Source organism: Triticum dicoccoides, chromosome 2A (genome assembly GCF_002162155.2).
Source record: "Triticum dicoccoides isolate Atlit2015 ecotype Zavitan chromosome 2A, WEW_v2.0, whole genome shotgun sequence".
Lineage (NCBI taxonomy): Eukaryota > Viridiplantae > Streptophyta > Magnoliopsida > Poales > Poaceae > Triticum > Triticum dicoccoides.
The window spans coordinates 719,581,942-719,603,596 of record NC_041382.1 but is presented as its reverse complement, the minus strand read 5'-3'; the positions used below and the strand labels follow the sequence as shown (position 1 = coordinate 719,603,596).

The window sequence follows — 21,655 nt, the reverse complement described above, 5'->3', positions numbered from 1 at the left end:
TGTTTCTGGGGTGCCCCTGCCTCCGTATATAAAGGACTAAGGGGTGGGTGCGGCCGGCCTAGGAGAGGCGCGCCAGGAGAGTCCTACTCCCTCTGGGAGTAGGATCCCCCCCCCCCCAATCCTAGTTGGAATAGGATTCGCGGAGGGGGGAAAAGAGAGAGGGGGGCCGGCCCCCTCTCCTTGTCCTATTCGGACCAAGGGAGGGGAGGGGCGCGCGGCCCATCTTGGGCTGCCCCTTCTCTTTTCCACTAAGGCCCACTAAGGCCCATATAGCTCCCGGGGGTTCCGGTAACCTCCCGGTACTACGGTAAAATCCCGATTTCACCCGGAACACTTCCGATATCCAAACATAGGCTTCCAATATATCAATCTTTATGTCTTGACCATTTCGAGACTCCTCGTCATGTCCGTGATCACATCCGGGACTCCGAACAACCTTCGGTACATCAAAATGCATGACCCTACGGGTTCGAGAACGATGTAGACATGACCGAGACATGTCTCCGGTCAATAACCAATAGCGGAACCTGGATGCTCATATTGGCTCCTACATATTCTACGAAGATCTTTATCGGTAAGACCGCATAACAACATACGTTGTTCCCTTTGTCATCGGTATGTTACTTGCCCGAGATTCGATCGTCGGTATCCTATACCTAGTTCAATCTCGTTACCGGCAAGTCTCTTTACTCGTTCTGTAATACATCATCCCACAACATTAGTCGCAATGCTTGCAAGGCTTATGTGATGTGTATTACCGAGAGGGCCCAGAGATACCTCTCCGACAATTGGAGTGACAAATCCTAATCTCGAAATACGCCAACCCAACATGTACCTTTGGAGACACCTGTACAGCTCCTTTATAATCACCCAGTTACGTTGTGACGTTTGGTAGCACACAAAGTGTTCCTCTGGCAAACGGGAGTTGCATAATCTCATAGTCATAGGAACATGTATAAGTCATGAAGAAAGCAATAGCAACATACTAAATGATCGAGTGCTAAGCTAATGGAATGGGTCATGTCAATCAGATCATTCAACTAATGATGTGATCCCGTTAATCAAATAACAACTCTTTGTCCATGTTTAGGAAACATAACCATCTTTGATTAACGAGCTAGTCAAGTAGAGGCATACTAGTGACACTCTGTTTGTCTATGTATTCACACATGTATTATGTTTCCGGTTAATACAATTCTAGCATGAATAATAAACTTTTATCATGATATAAGGAAATAAATAATAACTTTATTATTGCCTCTAGGGCATATTTCCTTCAATTAGCACCCGTGTCAATCAACCAGTCAGGAGAATGACATGCTGAAAGAATAGTGGGAAATATACCATACCCAGCATCCTTCATGTCAGTGTCTCCAATGACAACATTAGCGGTCTTGCCGCCTTTCCCAGGATGACGTTTGTCATAGCGATTAGGGCAACTAGGAGCCCAATGATCAGGATCCCCACACACATGACAAGCACCTTTCTTCTTGCCATTCTTCTTCTTGAAGTTCGTGTGTTGCACAGCCTTGTTCTTCCCATCAAACTTTGCTTTTCCATCAAACTTGCCCTTGTTCTTGAACTTGTGGGGCTGGAAGTTCTGCTTCTGTACCATATTGGCACTAGATCCTCCCTCAATACCTCGAGCACGTGTGTCCTTTGCTCTCGCCTTTTCTTCCTCATCAAGAGTGCCAATGAGATCCGGAATGGAAAACTCCTGCCTCTTATGCCTTAGCAAGGTAGCAAAGTTCCTCCATGAAGGAGGAAGCTTAGTGATGATACCTCCGGCAACAAACTTGTCCGGTAGCATACAACTAAAGTGCTCAAGTTCTCTAGCAAATGACTGTATCTCATGAGCTTGCTCAACCACGAAGCGCTCTTCAGTCATCCTGTAATCATAGAATTGCTCCATGATGTACAGCTCAGTGCCAGCATCCGAGACCCCAAACTTGGCCTCGAGTGCATCCCACATATCTTTTCCATTATCAATTGACGCATAAGCATCAACTATGTTCTCACCAAGAACACTCAAGAGAGCAGCCTTAAACAGAGTATCCATTTTCTGAAAAGCTTGTGCCTGTTGAGCATCAAGCTCTCCTTCAGGTTTGCCGAGAGTGGCGTCATAGCAACTCATGATTTGAAACCATAAGACTGCTCTCACGTGCCACCTCTTATAGTGGATGCCCTCAAACATAGGAGGTCCCATGGAAGCAGCAAAACCACTCGGGGTAAATTGCCTATCATAAGGTTTTTGGATTGTTGGAAATATGAGCAATTTACCAAATGATTTTATTAACAGAAATACTAGATAAAGCATGACTAATATAGTAGAGATAGAACAAGTCATGCGTTCGGACAAAGAGAAGGTAAAGAGCATCTGCATATATGAACTTGAACTAAACACATATAGAACATACACTAGATGAAGTTGCATATATGAAGTAGAACCTAACGCATGTAGGACGGAAAGTAGAGCAAAGAACTGTGTCATGACATCTAACAGAAAGAGCAAGAACACGTACGGGACAGCAGCAGTGGAAGTGTTGGACTTGGGGTAGGTGTCCTCGCTTGCCATGTCGTCGAGGAGATCGTGGACGTCGGGGAAGAAGTCGTCGTTGGGGAAGTAGTCGTCGGCGACCGGATCGTCCGTGATGAAGCAACCAGTAGTCGCGTTGAGCGCTCCCCAAAAACCTTACCACCCTTCTCCCGTACAGGACTCAAAAGGTGCGGTTTCGGAGGCCTACTGTCCCGACCTGCGGTGCACGCCGCAAGCCGGGATGGGGAAGATCGTAGTAGCAGCGCAGTGCTTAGGAACTTGTGGTGAGAGGAGGAAGAGGTTCTGGTGCGTCTCTCTGAGAGGAGCGACCTCCCTTTTATAGGCGCAAGAGAAGGAGGCGAGAGGCTGCGCCGGGAGCTGAAGGGAACGCGGGAGATGAAACGAACAGACAACAGCCAAAGGGTGCAACGTTCGTATTCAATATCCACTACAGCAAAAACTTTCCAGCTCCCGAGTGACCTTTCGCATACCCGTAGTGCATGGCAAAAATTTAGACATCGGCTCGGCTCATTCCCGCGGTGCGGCGCGGCGAGGCGGGCGACGGAGGAGGAGCGCGCGTGGATATCCCTTTTGTTCTCATGCTCGTACAAGTGGGAAAAGAACCTCCCTTATAAGAAGGTCCAACTCCCACTAAACTAGCAATGTGGGACTAAACTTTAGTAGTATCCCTTGCCTTACACAAATGGGCTAGGTGGGCCTCTAGGATTTATTAGAAATTTCTAAAATAGTTATTGGGCTGTCCAAAATAGACTAAATTCCAGCAGGGGCGACGCTGCCATTCCACGCCCGCGCTCGTCGCCATGGCTGAGCTCTTCGCCATGGCCGCGTCGTGGTCCCATGACTGCGCACAAGAGAAGCTGCATCCGGCAGCGCATAATGCTACAACCGATGGCCAAGATAGCTTCAACCGACAACATCAAAAGTTTCGAAAGACAGATGACAATGTTGGTTGCCGGCGCACTACCGCAACATAAGCTGCAACTAGTGGCCTGGAAAGCTACAACCGGCATCAAGAAAGCTTCAACTGAAAATACAGAGAAGCTGGTCGCCGGGGCACCCGAAGCACAAAAAAGTTGCACCCACTGAATTGGGAAGCTTCAACTACTGAATTGAAAGCTTCATCCCGCCTTATGAAAAGCTTCAACCTGCTTCATCGAAAGCTTCAACCCGCGAGTACACAAACAAAAATTTACAACCGTTGACATGAAAAGCTTCAACCCTAATTTTGAAAAGCTTCAACCATTCAATGGCGTTGACTGACTGGTGAAGTTTTTGCTACAACCCTAATTTTTGCTACAACCGTGGTAGATTTTTGCTACTACCGCTGAAGGTTTTTGCTACATCCATGTAAGGCAGAGCTGCGACTTCGCAAAGACGGCGACGGTGTTTGATTTTTGCTACATCCGTAGTTTTTTTTGCTACTGCCGGTGAAGTTTTTTGCTACATCTATTCAATGGCGTTGACTGACTGGTGGTCGTCGCCGACGCAATTCCGTGCAGCGAGCGGCGAGGGGCGGCGATGGAGCTACAACCGGAGGAGAGTTATAACCGTCGCCGGTGGAGCTGCAACCGCAGGCGCAGCTGTTGCATGCATTGAGGTAGTTTTTGACTACATCCATATTCAACGGCGGGAATGGACGGCGAGGGTGGGGACTGACCACGAGGACGGCCGGCAAGGGTGGGGACCGACCACAAGGACGGCCACCGGAGGGGACTGCGGGCGCGGCGACAAGGATCATGAGCGGGAGTTGCAGATCCAGCCCGAGGAAGAAAAAGACGTGAGCGAATCATTTTTTTTTTACCCAGATCCATCGGCCAAGCGGCTCGCATCAAACGGCTGAGACGGGACCGGTCGAAATTTTCGGCCGGTGCGCCGGCGCCGCGTTGCCCGTAAGGAAAGAAGGCATATTGTGGCTGGTTGCTAGCGACAGAGAGCAAGGCATCTTGAACAACTAAAGGAGCTCTCGGTTCCTTTGTCTGGTACAGTATATAATGCAAACAAAAGATGGATCAAACTACGCGGCGGTTTGACTTGACCAGGAGGCAGCACGAACCGTTCAATTCTCACATGTTCAATTCTCATATATAAGTATATGTGGCTCTGGCCTTGCTCGACCATTCCTCTCTGCTTGGTGCACGCGGTCTCAACTCTCAAGCCATGAAGCTCTCACTTGCTCTCACGCTTGTGGCCATCTTCCTTCTCAACATTCCACCATTCGAGGCCAGACCACTCGGACTTGGTGCACATCCCTCTCGCCATTACCATCTCAGTTCACTTGTGCAAGAACTCCTAGACACGGTAGTAGACCGTCTGCGCCTCTCTCCGCTTCCTCGCCCGGGAGCAGCAGAGGAGGCCGGAGAGGCGGCTCTGGTGAGCTACGAACCGCGACGGAGGAGCGGCAACGGCGACGGCGACGGCGACGAGGAAGTCGCCCCAGGAACGCCGGGCGATGAGTTGCGTCGGTCAGCAGCGTGCCCGCCGCCGCCGCCGCCGTCGCCGCACTATCGTTGGCCGGCTGGGCGGTGGGGTCCCGTGCCCGGGGTTGGTGGGTCGCGCAGGCCGTATCGCCCCCCGGCGCCTAGTGGGCAGAAGCCGCCGCACTGGCGCTCTTCGGGCGATCGGTCCAGACCGAGGCCGTTCGATGCGTTCCACGCGCTTCGTGTGTGGAGTAGGATGTTTCTTTAAGAACCACCGTGATTTACTCCGTGTATATGGTTAGATGTTTTTATTAAGTTTTTACACTACACTGGTGTCAAAAGCACTCTTGTATTATGAAACAGAGGAAGTATTGTTTAGCATAGAGTTGCAAAGTTCAATTAAAATGCATAGACAAACTGAAATGTCGGATTTTCGTACATTAGTTTTCCGGCACAGGTAATGTAATAATCTCAATGGTTAATTTTTATGGAAGTTAGAAATTGAATTTTGCGATTTGTTAACCAAAAAATTATTACGCTTCTTTTCACTCTTTTTGACATCTTTTCGTGGACTTGCTCCCACCAAGGAGTTTGTCTTTCTATGACGAGACATTTTCTTATCCAAAGATATGTCCTTTCATGATCAAACATATTTTTTTCACTAAAGAACATGTACTCAACAAAGAGGCATCCTTTCACCCAGAAGGTGTGTCTTTTAACAAAGATATGAGATTGTACCCAACAACTAAGATCTTTAACATGGATGTTGCATTAAGAGTCGTTTTGTTGTATTAGGGGTAGGTTTTCAAATAAAGAGGAATTTGTTTTTTATTCTAAATAAAAAATTAAATTTGTTTCTATCGTGAAGGTAGGAAGGCAAACAGCTAGACGTTCCTTAGAGCAAGTCTAGCAGAGTCGTCATATTCAGGTAGATCAGCATAACCAATTTTGCCCAAAAAAGGCCACTCTATCAAAGTCGTCGTGTGCTCCTTGGCCTGCATAATTTATTGAGTGTGCTCTATATTTAGCCCACGAGCTTTCATATTTGAAAGTTGAGGCATTAATATGGAGCGGACTAAATCTATAACCACTCACGAGGGAGAGAAGTTTCAGCCCGCCCTCTTCTTCCCTCTCGCACACAACCCGCTCAATGGTGTTGAAACTTGGCCGCCGCTTCCGACTCGAAGAGCGTCAATTAACTGTCGCCATTGCATTTCCAACCTGCAAGCGGCAAATCAACCATTGTTTCAGGTCGAAGCGCTCTCTTTCTCAGGTATATAAACCACATTCTCTGCGTCAGCACCACCTCACTCAGGCCTTGTTCGGTTACACCTTTGCCATGATTGGAGGAGATTAAATCCACCTCAATCCCTGCCAATCAAACACAGCCTCACCCTTCTCCCCATCCCCGTCGCCGGTGCACTCACCCTCATAAACTTCATCGGCCGCGGCCCAACCCCCCTCCTTCCCTTTCACCATCACCGACACTTATTTAGAGCATCTCCAACGGCCGCGCCAAACGACGCGCGCGGGGTAAATTTAGCTTTTAGCGCGCGGGGGGCGTTTTGCCGCGCTCCAGCGGCGACGGGAAACTCGCGCGCGGGGGAACTGTTTGCGCGCGCGCGCCATTTTTTGCGCACCGCTTCCGGCGCGCCTATAAAGTGTGGCGCGTGCCACGCGCCTTCTCCACGCCTCCTCTTCTCCTCTTCCTCTCCCTCTCTGCCACGCGCCGCTCCAGCGCCCCGCCACCGACGCGCCTCCACCGCTCCAGTGCCCCGCCACCGACGCGCCGCCATGCCGCCGCGCCGCCGAGGAGCGTCCGGCTAGCGCGGCGTCCGCCTACGCCCCAACGGCGGCTTACTACTCGAAGATACGCTCCGGCGATCTCCGGCTCGGTCTCGGCACCTACGGGACGGCGCGCGAGGCCGCCCGCGCGTACGACGCGGCGGCGTGGCGCCTAGGCCGGCCGCGCGGCCAGATGAACTTCCAAGATGTGTACACGCTCCAACAGGCGCTCGACGTCGCCCCGCCGCCTCGTCTGAACACGGCGCAAGACCGTGCGGAGCACGCTGAGCGGCAGCGCCGCCTCCTCGTCGCCCAGGAGGACGAACGGTCATGGTGGAGTGGCGCCGGCGCCACCCGGAGGACATCGCCTACGAGAAGGTCTACTGGGCAAGGCGCCGCGAGGAGGCGTCAGCGGAAGGCGTTGGCGAATGCGCAGTCCGATCTCGTTGCAGCAGGTGGGCAGTCGTTCTTCACGCCGGACGATGATCGGTGGCTGGACATCTGGCTAAATACCTCGGACGATACCGCCGAGGATGATAATGGTGATGATGATAGCGACTTAGAGTAGTTTTTTTTATGCAATCTATCTCTTTTTTTATCGTTTGTCGTTTTTATTATTATGCAATCTATGTTTCCGATGTAAAATACCTTTGTATCGTTTAAAATCTATGCAATCTATCTAGTTTTTGTGCTTCCAATGCCTACATTTTTAATTTGTAAAGCACGCGCGCTGCATTTTTTACGCGCTTCTGGAGCGACGCGCGCGCGCTGCATTTTAGCACGACTGCTGAAGCGCCAAACCAGATGATGGGCGCGCGCTAAAGCTGTTTTTTACGCGCACCGCGTTCGGCCCCTGTTGAAGATTCTCTTAGTACTGCCACAACATCTTATATTTATTAGGAATGGAGGTAGTACAACTTTAGTACTATGTCAGCGACAAGGGAGTAAATGCGAATATATTTTTCTATAAAGTTGGTAAAACATGGAAAAGTTAAATTTTAAAGTGTTACACCAATTTTCCTGGGGAAGACAATCACAACATCGACAACAAGCACGCAATGGTCAAGCGAAACTTGACAAACAAGTAGCTTACAACACTCGTGAGATTGAACGTGCATGCCCTTTATACTTTTCCAACTAGAAACACAAAATAAAATAGTAGTTGAATCTGATCAAATAGATTAGGCGCATGCAGGATACAAAGATATTAATGTCACATAGAGGCTGACTATCCACACATTCATCCCTAACACTTCGTTGCCTCACTTGTAGAAGTCAAAATCTGTATCAGGCTTCTTGACGTTGGTCCGGTAACCCTTCTCGAAGTCCTTGGGGAGAATAACATACCGATTTTTCCGAACAGCATGCATGCCAGCTTCCTGGCAAATAGCAGTTATCTGAAAAAGAACCGACACGATGAATATTAAACAGGATTCCAGCAATTACATATATAACATGTATAATAAGGTGTTACTGTTGCTATTATAGGTGTCGATATGAAACGAATCTAGGGCGGGCACAAGGTACATTTACTATGATAAACTTGAAGGGTACATTGACTATGATAAACTTGAAGGGTAAAGGATTTAAATGATTGTTATCATGACCTAATTAATCAGAGGCAATGAAATTTCTTATGATGCACTAGACCAAGTGAAGATCTAAAGACTCTTCAACATCATGAAAAGGTACTCACATCTGCAGCGCTGATTTTATCTGGTCTTGAGACATAATCTTCCAAATCAACCTCGTCACTTAAATTCATTTTAGAAGTACAAACCTGAAAGGAAGGAAGGAGGCCATCATAATTACCAAATGCACAGGCAAACACATAACCTTAGAAAGGACCAAGAAATTAAGATTTTCAATAGCTAACTATTGTTTATAAAATGCAAGCTCGTAACAAATTAGTTAATAGTCAGAGCTCTAGGTCAATTTATCCATAATAACTATGGTACAGAAAATCACCAGTGCAACCAAAAGATGTGCCTTGTTAAGCAACATTTTTTGAAGATTAATGTTTGAGAACCATTTAAAGCTCTAAAGATAATGACTGCAAGTTTAACTATGAAATACAAGACCATCAATACAAAACTACTACATTCAAACTATTACTCCCTCTGTCTCAGAATATAAGAACGTTTTTGACACTATGCTAGTGTTAAAAACGTTCTTATATTTTGGGACGGAGGGGGTATGTAATTTAGAGAAGATTTTCCAAACAAGAAGTATCAGCAACATCTTTGAAAAGCATACCAAATAAGCATTTACAAAGAAACTTACTTGGAAAACAAGCCTCTTCTGCCTCCGGTCTGGCAGAGGGAACTCAATTTTCCTGTCCAGTCTTCCTGGACGCAGCAGAGCAGGATCTAGAGTATCTGCCCGATTGGTCGCCATTATAACCTTCACATTCACTGTCTGATCAAATCCGTCCATCTGCATTGCATACAAAATTGACAATGAGATACTACACCTCGAGACATGAGAAAGTTGCATGTAATAGTCTTAACAATAGCCTTTTCAGGAAGTTACTTCCTATCCTTAAAAACCGACAGATATTAATTCCAAGAGCACGTATAGATTTTGTAAAATCGGAATTAAACAACTGAGCTTTGCAATGCAAGTCAGTGTCTTTTTCTTCATTTACATCTATATGCATGTTCCAAATGCATTTTTTTCAAGGATTAGAAGTGGCAAATAACTTGAGTTCCAGTAAATTTATTATAGCTAGCAACTTTACCTGATTGAGCAGCTCCATCAAAATACGCTGAACTTCTCGGTCAGCTCCAGTCTGAGCATCGAATCGGGCAGTTGCTATAGCGTCAACTTCATCAATGAATATTATAGCCGGGGCATTCTCTTTAGCTAAGCGGAATACATCTCGAACCATCCTTGGGCCCTAAGATGAGATAAATGATGCAATGCATCAACAAAAGAACTGATAAGTAGAAAACAGAAGAAAAGCTTCACACACCAAATTCTTGTGTAAACCTTAACAAGGATGTATGAACAACTTGATACCAGAAACATTCAGAAGCATACTAATATCACTGACAACATGAATTGTAGGCTATGTTCACATTAGTTTACTTGCCTTAATGCATAGAGTAATAATATAATTTGCATGTAAGATATATACAGAATACAAACAAAAAGGAGGTTGTATCAGATGTTCACAGGCACTGCTTAGGTAGTTTTATTCTTATCTCCTTGTGTTAACAGATCTCCCACAAAAACTCAGTTAAAAACAAGTGCAATTTTTTTTTGCAAACTGGGAATCTTGAGCCTATAAACAAGGAAACATAAAAATCTAGGCATCTATTACATTGTCAGAGCTTAACACGAGCAATAATTTTTGTAACAACGAAAGGACAACCAAATGGAGAAACAAGGTTAATAAATAAATGTTAAAACTATCCGCATCTTACCTCACCCAAGTACTTCTGCACAAACTCTGAACCAACCACTCTGATAAAAGCAGCAGTAGTGTGATGTGCCACAGCTTTAGCAAGCATGGTCTTGCCAGTGCCTGGAGGACCATAGAGTAGCACCCCTCTTGGAGGATCAATACCAATCTGCTTGTACAACTCATGGTGTGTCAATGGTAGCTCAACTGCCTCCCGAATTTCTTGTTTTTGAATATCACATCCTCCAATGTCCTGGACATAATCACAACATAACAAATTGTTAATGAATTTCTTTTATTTGCTTTATGAAATAACTGCAGTAAGTAACAAAGATAGAAACTACACAATAAAATGAAAAGTTCAGGTCATGTTATGCACACAATTCTCAGCAAACATTTTAATAGAGGGTAGGCCTAGTGCAGTGGTGAAGTCCTCCCCGCTTGTGCCAAGAGGTCCTGGGTTCAAACCAGCCTCTCTGCATTGCACTTTGCAGGGGTAAGACTAGGTTCCTGTAATCCCTCCCCAGACCCCACCTTGTGTGGGAGCTTCTATGCACTGGGTCTGTCCTTTGTTCAATCCTTGGTTAACATTAAGGATAGGAAAATAAGACATATGATCAAATCACTGCACGGACATACAGATGCTGAAGTACGAAAACCTCAAGACTGACTGGCTGAGCTTCTACTGAATATGAAGTTTGTGCGTTTCTGACGTTTCTTTGCTTTTACTAATTTTATGCTGTATAAGCAATTCAAGCATAGAATGTACTAACACCTACTCGGTTCTACTGTGTAACATGGTCCACGATATAGCACAGCCCCTTCCAGATAATCTGACATGTGTATCCCAGGCTGGCTTTGCGTGTTCTCTCTCTGCCACTCACTACTGTTAACGCTCTTCCTCTCTCTGGATCGCTGGTTGCGTGATCTGTGAGGTGAACTGGGAACTGAAAATACTAAGTAAATTCCCACGACACCATGCCAAGAAAATAAAATGTTTATCCTAACAACAATATACACCGATTTCAAATACCACGATGGTACAACAATCGCTGTGGGACTAATACTAGATCCCTAAAATCTGGAATTAAGAAATTATCCTCCACGGGGAATTTGACAGACAAGGTAAACAAAATTCCTTGGCGTACATACGGATCTGCGAAATCCATGAGAAACTCACCGAATACAGGACGTTGGGCTTCTCCGACGAAGCGAGCAGCGAGATGCTGGAGTCGGCCTCGGGCGGCAGCACGTCGACGAGCGCGTTGGAGTGGCGGTGCAGGGCGACCGACGCCGACGGCTTGAGCAGCTCGCGGTTGATGGTGCTGAGGATCCGCACGTAGTAGTTGCTCCCCGTGGTGGATCCAACGATGCCGTTGTTGCCGTCGACCATCTCCATGAACTGGCCGATGACGAGGGGCACGGACTGGATCCGCTTGACCTCCTCCTGCGCGCGCAGCAGCTCGCGCTTCAGGTTCTTCTGCTCGTCCTTGACGTACTCCTCCTGGATCTCGACGAACTCCATGTGGCGCTGGAGCGATTTGAGGCGGCCGTAGAGGTCGTCGTCCTCCTCGGCCGCGGCGGAGGAGGAGGAGGCGCAGTGGGCGGCGGTGGCGGGGTACGAGGGCGGGGGCGCCGACGGGAGGGCCGCGGGAGGGTTTGCTGCGGCCGCCATGGCTAGGGTTTGGTCTTTGGTGGCTGGAGGCAGGGTCGGCTTTTTTTTTTAACACGAGAGAGGCAGGGCCGGGCTCGGAGGCGGAGAGGCGAGGGCGATGCGGATCAGTACTCCGGGTGCGATCGTGCGGTCCAGGCATCAGGACCGTTGGATCGTGAACACATGGTACAGATCAAGCACTGGTTACACTTGACGGAACATCTTGCACTTTGAACCCTCGAAAAAGAGAGCAACTCCAGCACATATTGGCCTCCTTTTGGTTTAGCGGAATTTTATAGGAATTATATGGTCTCTTTTAATTTACAGGATTTTTTAGGAATTTAAAATAATACTGTTCAAGTTTTGTAAGAAACTTTTGTTTTGGAGCCCTTTGGTTTGTACTCCTGTAGTAGTAATACTGTAGTAGTAATGAAATTTTATTTCTATGTAAGATAGGAATCAATTCTTCACATTTTATTTTCTTCTCTTTTGTTTGCGGTAAATTCTTCACAGTTTCAATTAAAGGGAAAAAAGTTAGTCCAGACTCAATGAAAAAAAATCATATCTTGTGCATCAAATGATTTTTTTTTCCCCATGGGAATTGAGATACACATAATAGTGCTGACATTATGTTCTACAAACCATAACTTTTATAATTTCCTATGGTCGGTCTTGCGAGGTATGCGTAGGAGTTGTGCGTGTACTTGTACATCATCACAAAGTAGATCTTGCGCTCCTAACACACAAACAAGATTCCATCTTTGGCATTTCCCTCTCGATCATAGCGCCAATCCATCCAAGATTGTTAGTTTACTACCTACTCATTAGGGAAGGACATGCCGGCTGACGGGGGTTGGTAGGCAAAGGGAGTTCGATGCTCTCGATCGAGGATCTCAGTGTTCCTATTGTCTTCATCACCCTCCTTCTCTCCCAAAGCGAGATGATTGCGAACGGAGCAGAACCAGCTGTGTTGCAATGCCATGCTCATGGTCATGCAATCCTTGTTCCAGAGCCAACGTAGAGGCCTTGACGACGCAGTCCACATAGGGGTAGAAGACATGTGCTGGTTCTTTTGTTGGAGTTGAACATGAGGAGGAGAGGTGTTGGACGAAAGAGGCGAACATGAATAATAACGGGCACTACACATTGACAAGTGGGTCATTTTAGATTACTAGTCAATGTGTACGTGCAATGCACGTTAATTTGGAAGTATATCAAGTGTATGTGGATATTAAGTAGGATATTATTTATGTGTTATTATATGATTAGCACTATATTTAGCATGAAATTAACTGCACGCTAAACGTGTTGAGCGCTCGACATTGAAGCAGTCTTGGGCGTTGAATTAACATGATTTGATGGCCGAAATTAATTGGATATGTTCCTTTGGGTCTTTTTATATTGGTATAGATATAGATATTTATATTCTTTTTTTCTTTGCCGAGCTATCTGCCACGCCAACAACGTGTTGACAAAACTACCCTGAAAACTACTATCCAAAGGTCTCAAGGGCTATTTGTCTGTTTTTTCTGAACTGGGAGGTGGGGTGGTAAATACTTGATATTAAAACCTTAGGGGGTCATGTGATTGATTCATGAAACCCGAGGGGGTCATGTTGAATTATTTTCGGCATAGACACCTACGAAAGTTTTTTCTCACCGGTTGAACCAACGAGGAATATTGTAGAGCTACAAAAAAAACACTTAGAGACTTCATGTGCATACATATTTCCTTCATGAATTGTAGCTAATCCAACCCCTTCTAACTAACTCTCCTCCTGATTTCTCCCCGGGGCTCAGTCAACCTATAGCCATAGGTTCAATCAGTAGGAAAATCTTATGTAGGTGTAGTGTTACTCACAGGGCCGTACAACACATGCCACACAATTTTTTTAAAAACTATGTGTACCAAAGATGTAAAATTCTGAATTCTTATCTACTGTTCTAGAATCTTTTAGCTGGAACACATAATCCTTCTAGAATTCTTTCATACAGAATCTTCGAGTTTATCTCCATTAAAATATATTCTTCCATGCAGGATTTTTAAGCCCTGTGATATCAAATTAGGTAGTAGTATATATTAAGTTTGTGTCAAGCGCCTTTTTAGAAGCATTTCTTTAGGCTAGTGCAACATTACCCGAACTAGCACTTCTGACATGGATATGAGTTCGAAGATTCTACTTTCACCATTAAATTATAAACAAACATATTTTTTTTGAGAGGCAAGTGCTGCCACCTGGAAGAAGACTGGAGTGTGGAGTTGGCCACTGGGTAGATTCCTGGTAAATGCTCTTTTTTTTGCGGGGGAAATAAATGCTCTTGGAACGAACTTGGCTAATCCATTCACTGACACAACATTGTACAGTATAACATAATTTATGCCATGTTTGGTTTCAATAAGTCACCTGACTTATAAGTCAGGTAACTTAAAACCAGTGACTTATAAGTCACGTCTGTTTGGTTGCCATCTGACTTATAAGTCATTTGAGCACATCTTCCCATCTTGTTTTTTATGTAAAGATGGTGAGACCCATGCAAAAGAGGGTGACTTATAAGTTTTAAGTTGGGGTGTAGCAACTTATGATTTATAAGTTAGGGTGACTTATAAGTAGGGTCCGTTTGGCAAAATAAGTTACCTTTTGCACTTTTCGACTTATAAGTTGGTGACTTATTTGAAACCAAACAGGACCTTAACTCTTGCTCACCCCCGAAAAAAAAAAAGTAAAATAGCTTAACTCTTGCTCCAGCACCACTGGCCGTAACATTACACGCCAACAAAACCATCATTGCTCGCACCAAGCCAGCAGAGAGAGAGAGCAAAGCAAGAACCGCACGGCACGGCACGACACTCTGCCAGTGGAGTGACTGACATCCATCGATCGGCGGCATGTCGACGGCGTCGGAGCAGCCGCCGCCGCCGCACCGGGGGCTGTGGAGCCTCGGCGGGACGGTGGAGCTCGTGGCGGCGTTCACAGCGGTGTGCCTCGCGCTGTACGGGGCGGTGCTGTACCTCAACTATCTGTACGTGCGGTGGAGCGGGCGGGACGGCGTGCGCCGGACGGGGCCCGGCCCCGAGGCCGGGCCGGCGACGGGGAAGAGGGACGGCGGAGGAGGGCTCGACGAGGCGGCGCTGGCGGCCATGCCGGTGTTCAGGTTCAAGGCGGAGCCGCGCGGGGGCGGCGGCGGCGGCGGCGAGGAGTGCGCGATGTGCCTGGGCGCTATGCAGGACGGCGACGCGGTGCGCGCCCTGCCCGGGTGCAGCCACGCGTTCCACGCCGGGTGCGTCGACGTCTGGCTGGGCGCGCACGCCACCTGCCCCGTCTGCCGCGCTCGCCCTGCTCCGGCAGCGAAGGACGGCTCCAAGACGGCAGAGACCGCCGGACGGGGGCCGGACCTGGAGAGCACGGTATAGCATGCTTGAGGTACTTATCTTATGGGGTTTGAGTACAGAATGTTTGTGTTAGCTTACTCCGATTGGGAGTCTGGGACCGACAATTTTGTCTCATGGCTTGTAAATTGTAATCCTACTTGACTTTGGTGATGATAAATAAAGAAGTTCTCCAGATCACTCCGTAACTAAGTTTCTTTTAGAAAGCTTTGTAATTAAGTTCATATGTGATGTATCCGTAGATACTGACACCCTTTTTCCTAGTTTCAGGAGTAGCGATGTGGACACGTTATTACATAACAGCAGACTTGTGCTAATTTGAAGGATTGTGATATTGGAATATATTGACCGCACCTCTTCATCTGTTCGAACTTTTGGATGAATTGATTAAAACATGAGTTCAATACTCGAGACAAGTGGTCTTTTATTGTAGTTTCCGGTATATATTGCACTGTTAATTAATCAATCAACCAAACTGCTAATTCCAATTGTGACCAGTCAGGTGAGGAAATTGTGGATGGATGACCCGTATGCACCGCTGAAAGGAACATGACACTACATGTTTTCAGTCCCATGTTCAAGAGTGGTCAGATAAGGATAGGATTAAGGCTTTATCCACTACCACAACGACACCTGATGTTTGAGCGAGCAAGTGCGCGAAAAACATTTCTTTAACCACGAGAGTAAATATCTCTGACACATGAAGCACCGAGGCTAGCGTCAATTATCGCATACATCGACCGATGCAGAGATTAAGTCAGGGGTGCTCTCACTTTTGTAAACAAATAATTTAGTCATGTATTGCATCAAATTGAGCACGGCATATGGTGACAACAACACGTCAAGTCACCGCCACCTTCAGAAATTCAGGGTCCCGGGGTGAAATGAAAAATAAGACCCTAATTTTTCAAAAATCCATATGACTAAAGCCATACACTTATAGAGAAAATCAATTCTCCCATGCACGGGAGGTTCCGTGCATGCGAGAGCCATTGATTTTTCTTAGAGATCCGATGCCATGCATTGATAGTTTGATGCTGCTGGTATTTACTACATCTTTCTCTGACACATGAAAGTACACTGTCCCGACTAGGCTCTATCATCCCATACTTTTTCCAAGTTAGAATCTACTTTATTTTTTGAACCAAAAGTATATTTTATGACCCGCTTGCATATTTGTGTTTATGACGACGAGGACTTTAAAATGAGACCACTTTTGAATAAATTTTACCAAGTTTTAAAATTCATGTTCTGAAACACGGTGAAACAGAGTGAAACACTAAAATTAATATAAGAATCAATTCGATACACATCGGCACACAATGTAACATTATGATACACAACAGAATACGGCGAGCCATAGTGAAACAGTGAGATTTTTTCTATGAAATAGGATGCAACATTATTGACTTTTTCGCATGGAATTAAAAGAACTGTACAAAACTAGTTTGAAGCATGGTGATTTAGTTGTCTAAAAACTAATTTCTAAAATATATTCAATGTTAGTCTTGTTTTAAAGATCTTGTTAGAAAAAATATAATTGTGCAAACATAATGTAAATCAAACTTTCATTTCAACATACATTAGGCATCTATTTATTTAAATGAAACTTAGTGAGTAGAGAAAACACTATAGATGATGTTATTGGTCCCACACAACAATAAATGAGGTGGTGGATGCATGCACGGGAGGTCCCGTGCATGGTAGAAAATCCCCTCTCTACACTTATAGTGGGAAAAATATTAGGTGCTACCATAATAGCAATTTGAAAAATTCAAATATAAATGTTTCAAAAAAATCTGAAAAAAATCATGGATGTTCGTAACATACATGTCTACAAACCCTAAAAAAAGTCAGATCTAAATTCGATATACACATTGAGAAGCAAAAGAAGACAAATCGGATGTCAATAGTGCAGTTTTTCACACTATTTATGTTTTTGTCTTTATTGACACTATGCATGCTGATTTTTTCCCCAATGTGTACATCGAATTTGGATATGAATTTTTTAGGGTTTGTAAACACACGTGTTGTGGACATCTACGAATTTTTTTCAGAATTTGTTAATACATTTAAATTTGAATTTTTTGAATTGGAATCATGGGAGCACCTAGGTGCTGGTAGCACCTGATATTTTCCCACTTATAGTGCAGCAGGTCGGCATGGAAAATTTGAACCAACAAGGTGTCAAGTACCACTGATTTCCCAAAAGAGAAAAACAAGCACGGTTGATCCTAGCTAAAACAATACAGTCCAGCTCAAGCAGGAGCGACAGACACTCCAAGAGAAAAGTAATCGTAGTGGAAGGTTCTGTTGACCCAATTACCCAGGTCGAGCTAAGATAAGTCGTGGGCACTGACAGTAAAGTCCGCGGCGGTAAAAAAAACTAATTTTAAATCGCTGAGCATTTTGTCACGTAGGAGTATACGGGACAGATCACGCACCGGCAAAAGCCAAGCAGCGGAAGCTGTGCGCTCGTGTCGAGCAGAGGTGGCACACACAGGAGATTCCATGGAGACTGGGAAGAGAGGACACACGCTATCTGCATAGAACTGTAACAGTAAAGAAGGCTACAAAAGTAACCATTTTATCAAGTTACCATGTTAGCTCATTATGCAACAGAGAACATCCACACGCATATATATGCACTTCTAAGTGAAAAAACCAAGCTGATAAAAAGGTGCACATGATCAATTAGACAAAGACACAAATATAAAGCACCTGTTTGGGACCTTCTGCATGTACAGTTTCTAGGTACGGGTCATCCGTGAAATCACGCATCAGTAGATGGAACTCGAGGCTTAGTCTCCCATCAACCAGTCATACTGAATACCGATGATGTTACAGTCATTACCGGTTCAATTAACATACATGAAACTACTGATGATGTTACAGTCATTTCCGGTTCAATTAACATACATGAAACTTAGCGCATACCGTCATCGCAGCATCTAAAAAACTAAAGTACCAAAGCGCTACAACAAGAGCTCACTTACTCCTGACAAGTCTTATTCAGCTAGCAAAGAAGAAAGCTCTCCGTAACTTCCCCTTGCACATTTCCCACCAGCTCTCTGTTTCTGTCTTCTGTCCGTAGAATTCAGAGTCTGCACCTACCCTCAAGACACGATCTCTCACAGTTATCAACAGTTCATCTAAAGCAGTGATTTTACTCACAAGAGAGTTCTTCTCATCCTCAGCGTCAACAGAAAGTAGGAAGGCATCTATCTCTGCAACATTTGCTTCGCCGTCCTTAACCAAAGCTTCTCTGAATGACGTAATGCTGTTACGAGGACAGATGAAGCCTTTTCTGTGCCCTCAGGACCAACATCCCACAAAATGTTTCCAGTAACTTCAGATTCTGAATCCTCCTGTGAAAAAGGGGAATTCGGTGTAAAAAAAGGAATTCAAGTGTTTGTATGGACAAATATGTGCAAGGCAATAGATTCTAGCAATACAGATCATTTTATCTAGCTTTTGCAGAAGCAATGAAGGTGAAATAAGATACTACGTCACTGCCATTTAGAACACTTCAAAATCTACAGTTATTATGATGATATGAAAGCAATTGAAATAGTAACAGCTAAGATTTGATGGAACTAATGATGGTTAAGTTTTTATTGTAGTTGAGTGTCTTAACTATAGATCAAACTAATGTCTGGAATAAAAAAGAAATGCTAGGGTTTTAGGGGGTTATAGTGAGCGATGCATGTTTAATTGGCTTTTACACCCCTAATTAGAAACCAAACAAATATATATAGGATAACAAACTCATCTATCCAATTGGAATTTATCTAGTTATTATTTTTATTTTAGTGAACAATAGAAAAAACAGTTACGATCTAAGAGAAAAATGATGAATTACGATTCAATGATAAATAAACACATCCGTAACTGGGTTCACGGGAAAAAGAAACAAAGTTGCATATTTTTGCTATTTGGAAGATGCTGACTGTTTTTGGACCCTGCTTTTTAAAAGAATGTGGCCTATTTGGACTCTAGCTGGATTAACTAGTACTCCCTCTGTAAACTAATATAAGAGTGTTTAGATCACTATTTTTATAGTGATCTAAACACTCTTATATTAGTTTACGGAGGTCGTATAAGAGATAAATTTGCATTTAGAGAACACATATACTTTGCATCCCTCCAAAAACATGCAAGAGGTTAGATAGTGCCATAGGGATAATCGTGTGTACTATCCAACAGTCGAAGTCAAAGCTTGAACGACGCACAGTTCTCACTGGCATCAAATTATGTAACACATATTCATTAAATAAGATATAAATTTAAAACTGAAGTAGAAGACAGCAAAATGTATAAGAAGAATGGAAATGTATAAAGAGAAAGAAAACATAACTTACCATTGAAAATATTACTTATGTATATCCAAATATTTAAACAAGAACAACAACAAAGCCTTTAAGTCCCGAACAAGTTGGGGTAGGCTAGAGTTGAAACCCATAAGCTCTCGAAACCAACTCATGGCTCTGGCACGTGGATAGCTAACTTCCACGTACCTCTATCCGTGGCTAGTTCTTTGATGATATTCCAATCCTTCAGGTCTCTCCATATGGACTCCTCTCATGTCCAGTTTGGTCTATCCCGACCTCTCTTGAGGTTATTAGCACACAAACCGTCGGCTATGCACTAGCGCTTCTAGAGGCTTGCGCTATATATGCCCAAACCATCTCAGACGATGTTGGACAAGTTTCTCTTCAATTAGTGCCTACCCCAACTCTATCACGTATATCATCATTCTAGACCCAATCCTTTCTTGTGTGACCACACATCCATCTCAACATGCGTATTTTCCTACGCCAAACTGTTGGACATGTTGCCTTTTAGTTGGCTAACATTCCGCGCCATACAACATCACAGGTCGAACCGCCGTCCTATAGAACCTACCTTTTAGCTTTTGCGGCACTTTCTTGTCATGGAGAACGCTAGAAGCTTGGCGCCACTTCATCCATTTGGGTTTGATTCGATGTCTCACATCTTCATTGATATCATCATCCTTCTGCAGCATTGACCCCATATATCGTAAGGTGTCCTTCTAAGGTACCACCTGCCCACCAAGGCTAACCTCCTCCTCGTGCCTAGTAGTACTGAAACCGCACCACATGTACTAAGTTTTAGTATACTAAGCCTAAAACCTTTTGATTCCAAAGTTTGTCTCCATATATAACTTTCTATTAACCCCCGCCCGACTATCGTCGACTAGCACCACATCATTTGCAAAGAGCATACACCATGGGATATCTCCTTGTGAGCTCATCCATCAACACAACAAAAAGCTAAGGGCTCAATGTTGATCCTTGGTGCAGTCCTATTTTAATCAAAAAGTCATCACTGTCGCCATCAATTGTTCGAACACTTGTCACAACATTATCGTACATGTCCTTGATGAGGGTAATGTACTTTGTTGGGACTTTGTGTTTCCCCGAGACCCACCACATGACATTCCACAGTATCTTATCGTAGGCCTTCTCCAAGTCAATGAACACCATACGCAGGTCCTTCTTTTGCTCCCTGTATCTCTACATAAGTACTCGTACCAAGAAAATGGTTTCCATGGTTTTTGTCACGCTTGTCATTTTTCATAATCGATACTCAATGACTCCCATAGCTTCATTGTATGCCTCATCGGCTTAATTCCATGGTAATTAGCACAACTTTGAACACCCCCTTGTTCTTAAAGATTGGTACTAATATACTCTGCCTCCATTCTTCGGGCATCTTGTTATCCCGAAAATTGAGGTTTAAGAGCTTAATTAGCCATACTATTGCTATGTCCTGAGGCCTCTCCACACCTCAATGAGGATACAATCGGCCCATCGCCTTGCCTCCTTTCATCCTTTTTAAAGCCTTACTGACCTCAGACTCCTGGATTCGTCACACAAAACACATGTTTGTATCATCAAGGGAGTCATCCAGCTCAATGATAGAGCTCTCATTTTCTCCATTGAAAGCTTGTCGAGATACTCCCGCCATCTATGCTTGACCTCCTTGTTCTTTACCAGGAGTCGATCTGCTCCATCCTTGATGCATTTGACTTGGTTGACATCCCTCGTCTTCCTGTCTCGGATCTTGGTCATCTTATAGATGTCCCTTTCACCTTCCTTCGTGCCTAAACGCCGGTAGAGGTCATCATACGCCTGACCCGTTGCTTCACTCACAACTCGCTTTGAGGTCTTTTTTGTCACCTTGTATTTCTCTATGTTGTCACTTATCAGCACTCCTATTCCAAGTTTAGGCGTCTGAAACAACCTTTCTTCTCCTTAATAGCCTTCTGGACATCATCATTTCACCACCAGGTATATTTAATTTAGCTTTGCTTCTACTTCCCATGGTCACCCCAAACTCCTTTGAAGTCACTTTGCGGAAGCAAGTTGCCATCTTCATCCACATATTGTTTGCATCACCTCCTTCCTCCCAAGGGCACCTACATA

General features: G+C 44.8%; 3 protein-coding genes across 4 annotated transcripts in view; 1 reads left to right on the top strand and 2 right to left on the bottom strand.

The window, feature by feature from the left end:
• Positions 1 to 7,750: 7,750 nt before the first annotated feature.
• LOC119356573 (26S proteasome regulatory subunit 6B homolog) lies at positions 7,751 to 11,909 on the bottom strand. The gene is made up of 6 exons (XM_037623548.1): positions 11,346 to 11,909; positions 10,188 to 10,418; positions 9,500 to 9,658; positions 9,043 to 9,195; positions 8,456 to 8,539; positions 7,751 to 8,156 (listed from the first exon to the last, which is right to left on the bottom strand). Exons 1-6 carry the CDS (start codon positions 11,838 to 11,840, stop codon positions 8,022 to 8,024), a joined length of 1,257 nt encoding a protein of 418 aa, XP_037479445.1. The 5' UTR covers positions 11,841 to 11,909; the 3' UTR covers positions 7,751 to 8,021.
• A 2,690-nt stretch (positions 11,910 to 14,599) lies between these two features.
• LOC119352053 (E3 ubiquitin-protein ligase ATL6-like) lies at positions 14,600 to 15,428 on the top strand. The gene has a single exon (XM_037618795.1). It carries the CDS (start codon positions 14,706 to 14,708, stop codon positions 15,228 to 15,230), a length of 525 nt encoding a protein of 174 aa, XP_037474692.1. The 5' UTR covers positions 14,600 to 14,705; the 3' UTR covers positions 15,231 to 15,428.
• Positions 15,429 to 18,281: 2,853 nt separating this feature from the next.
• LOC119356572 overlaps positions 18,282 to 21,655 on the bottom strand; it is a 6,380-nt gene continuing 3,006 nt past the window's right edge. For both annotated transcript variants that reach the window (XM_037623546.1, XM_037623547.1), the window contains exon 2: positions 18,282 to 18,574. In XM_037623546.1, coding sequence (XP_037479443.1) covers positions 18,428 to 18,574 — 147 coding nt within the window. In that variant the 3' untranslated portion in view covers positions 18,282 to 18,427. The remainder of the gene's footprint in view (positions 18,575 to 21,655) is intronic.

Coding starts and splice junctions, on each gene's coding strand:
- LOC119356573 (XM_037623548.1), bottom strand. CDS start 11,840: ATGGCGGCCGCAGCAAACCCTCCCGCGGCCCTCCCGTCGGCGCCCCCG. Junction 9,196..9,499: donor TGATGGAGCTGCTCAATCAG/GTAAAGTTGCTA, acceptor TATGCAATGCAG/ATGGACGGATTTGATCAGAC. Junction 8,540..9,042: donor AGAAGAGGCTTGTTTTCCAA/GTAAGTTTCTTT, acceptor CCTTCCTTTCAG/GTTTGTACTTCTAAAATGAA.
- LOC119352053 (XM_037618795.1), top strand. CDS start 14,706: ATGTCGACGGCGTCGGAGCAGCCGCCGCCGCCGCACCGGGGGCTGTGG.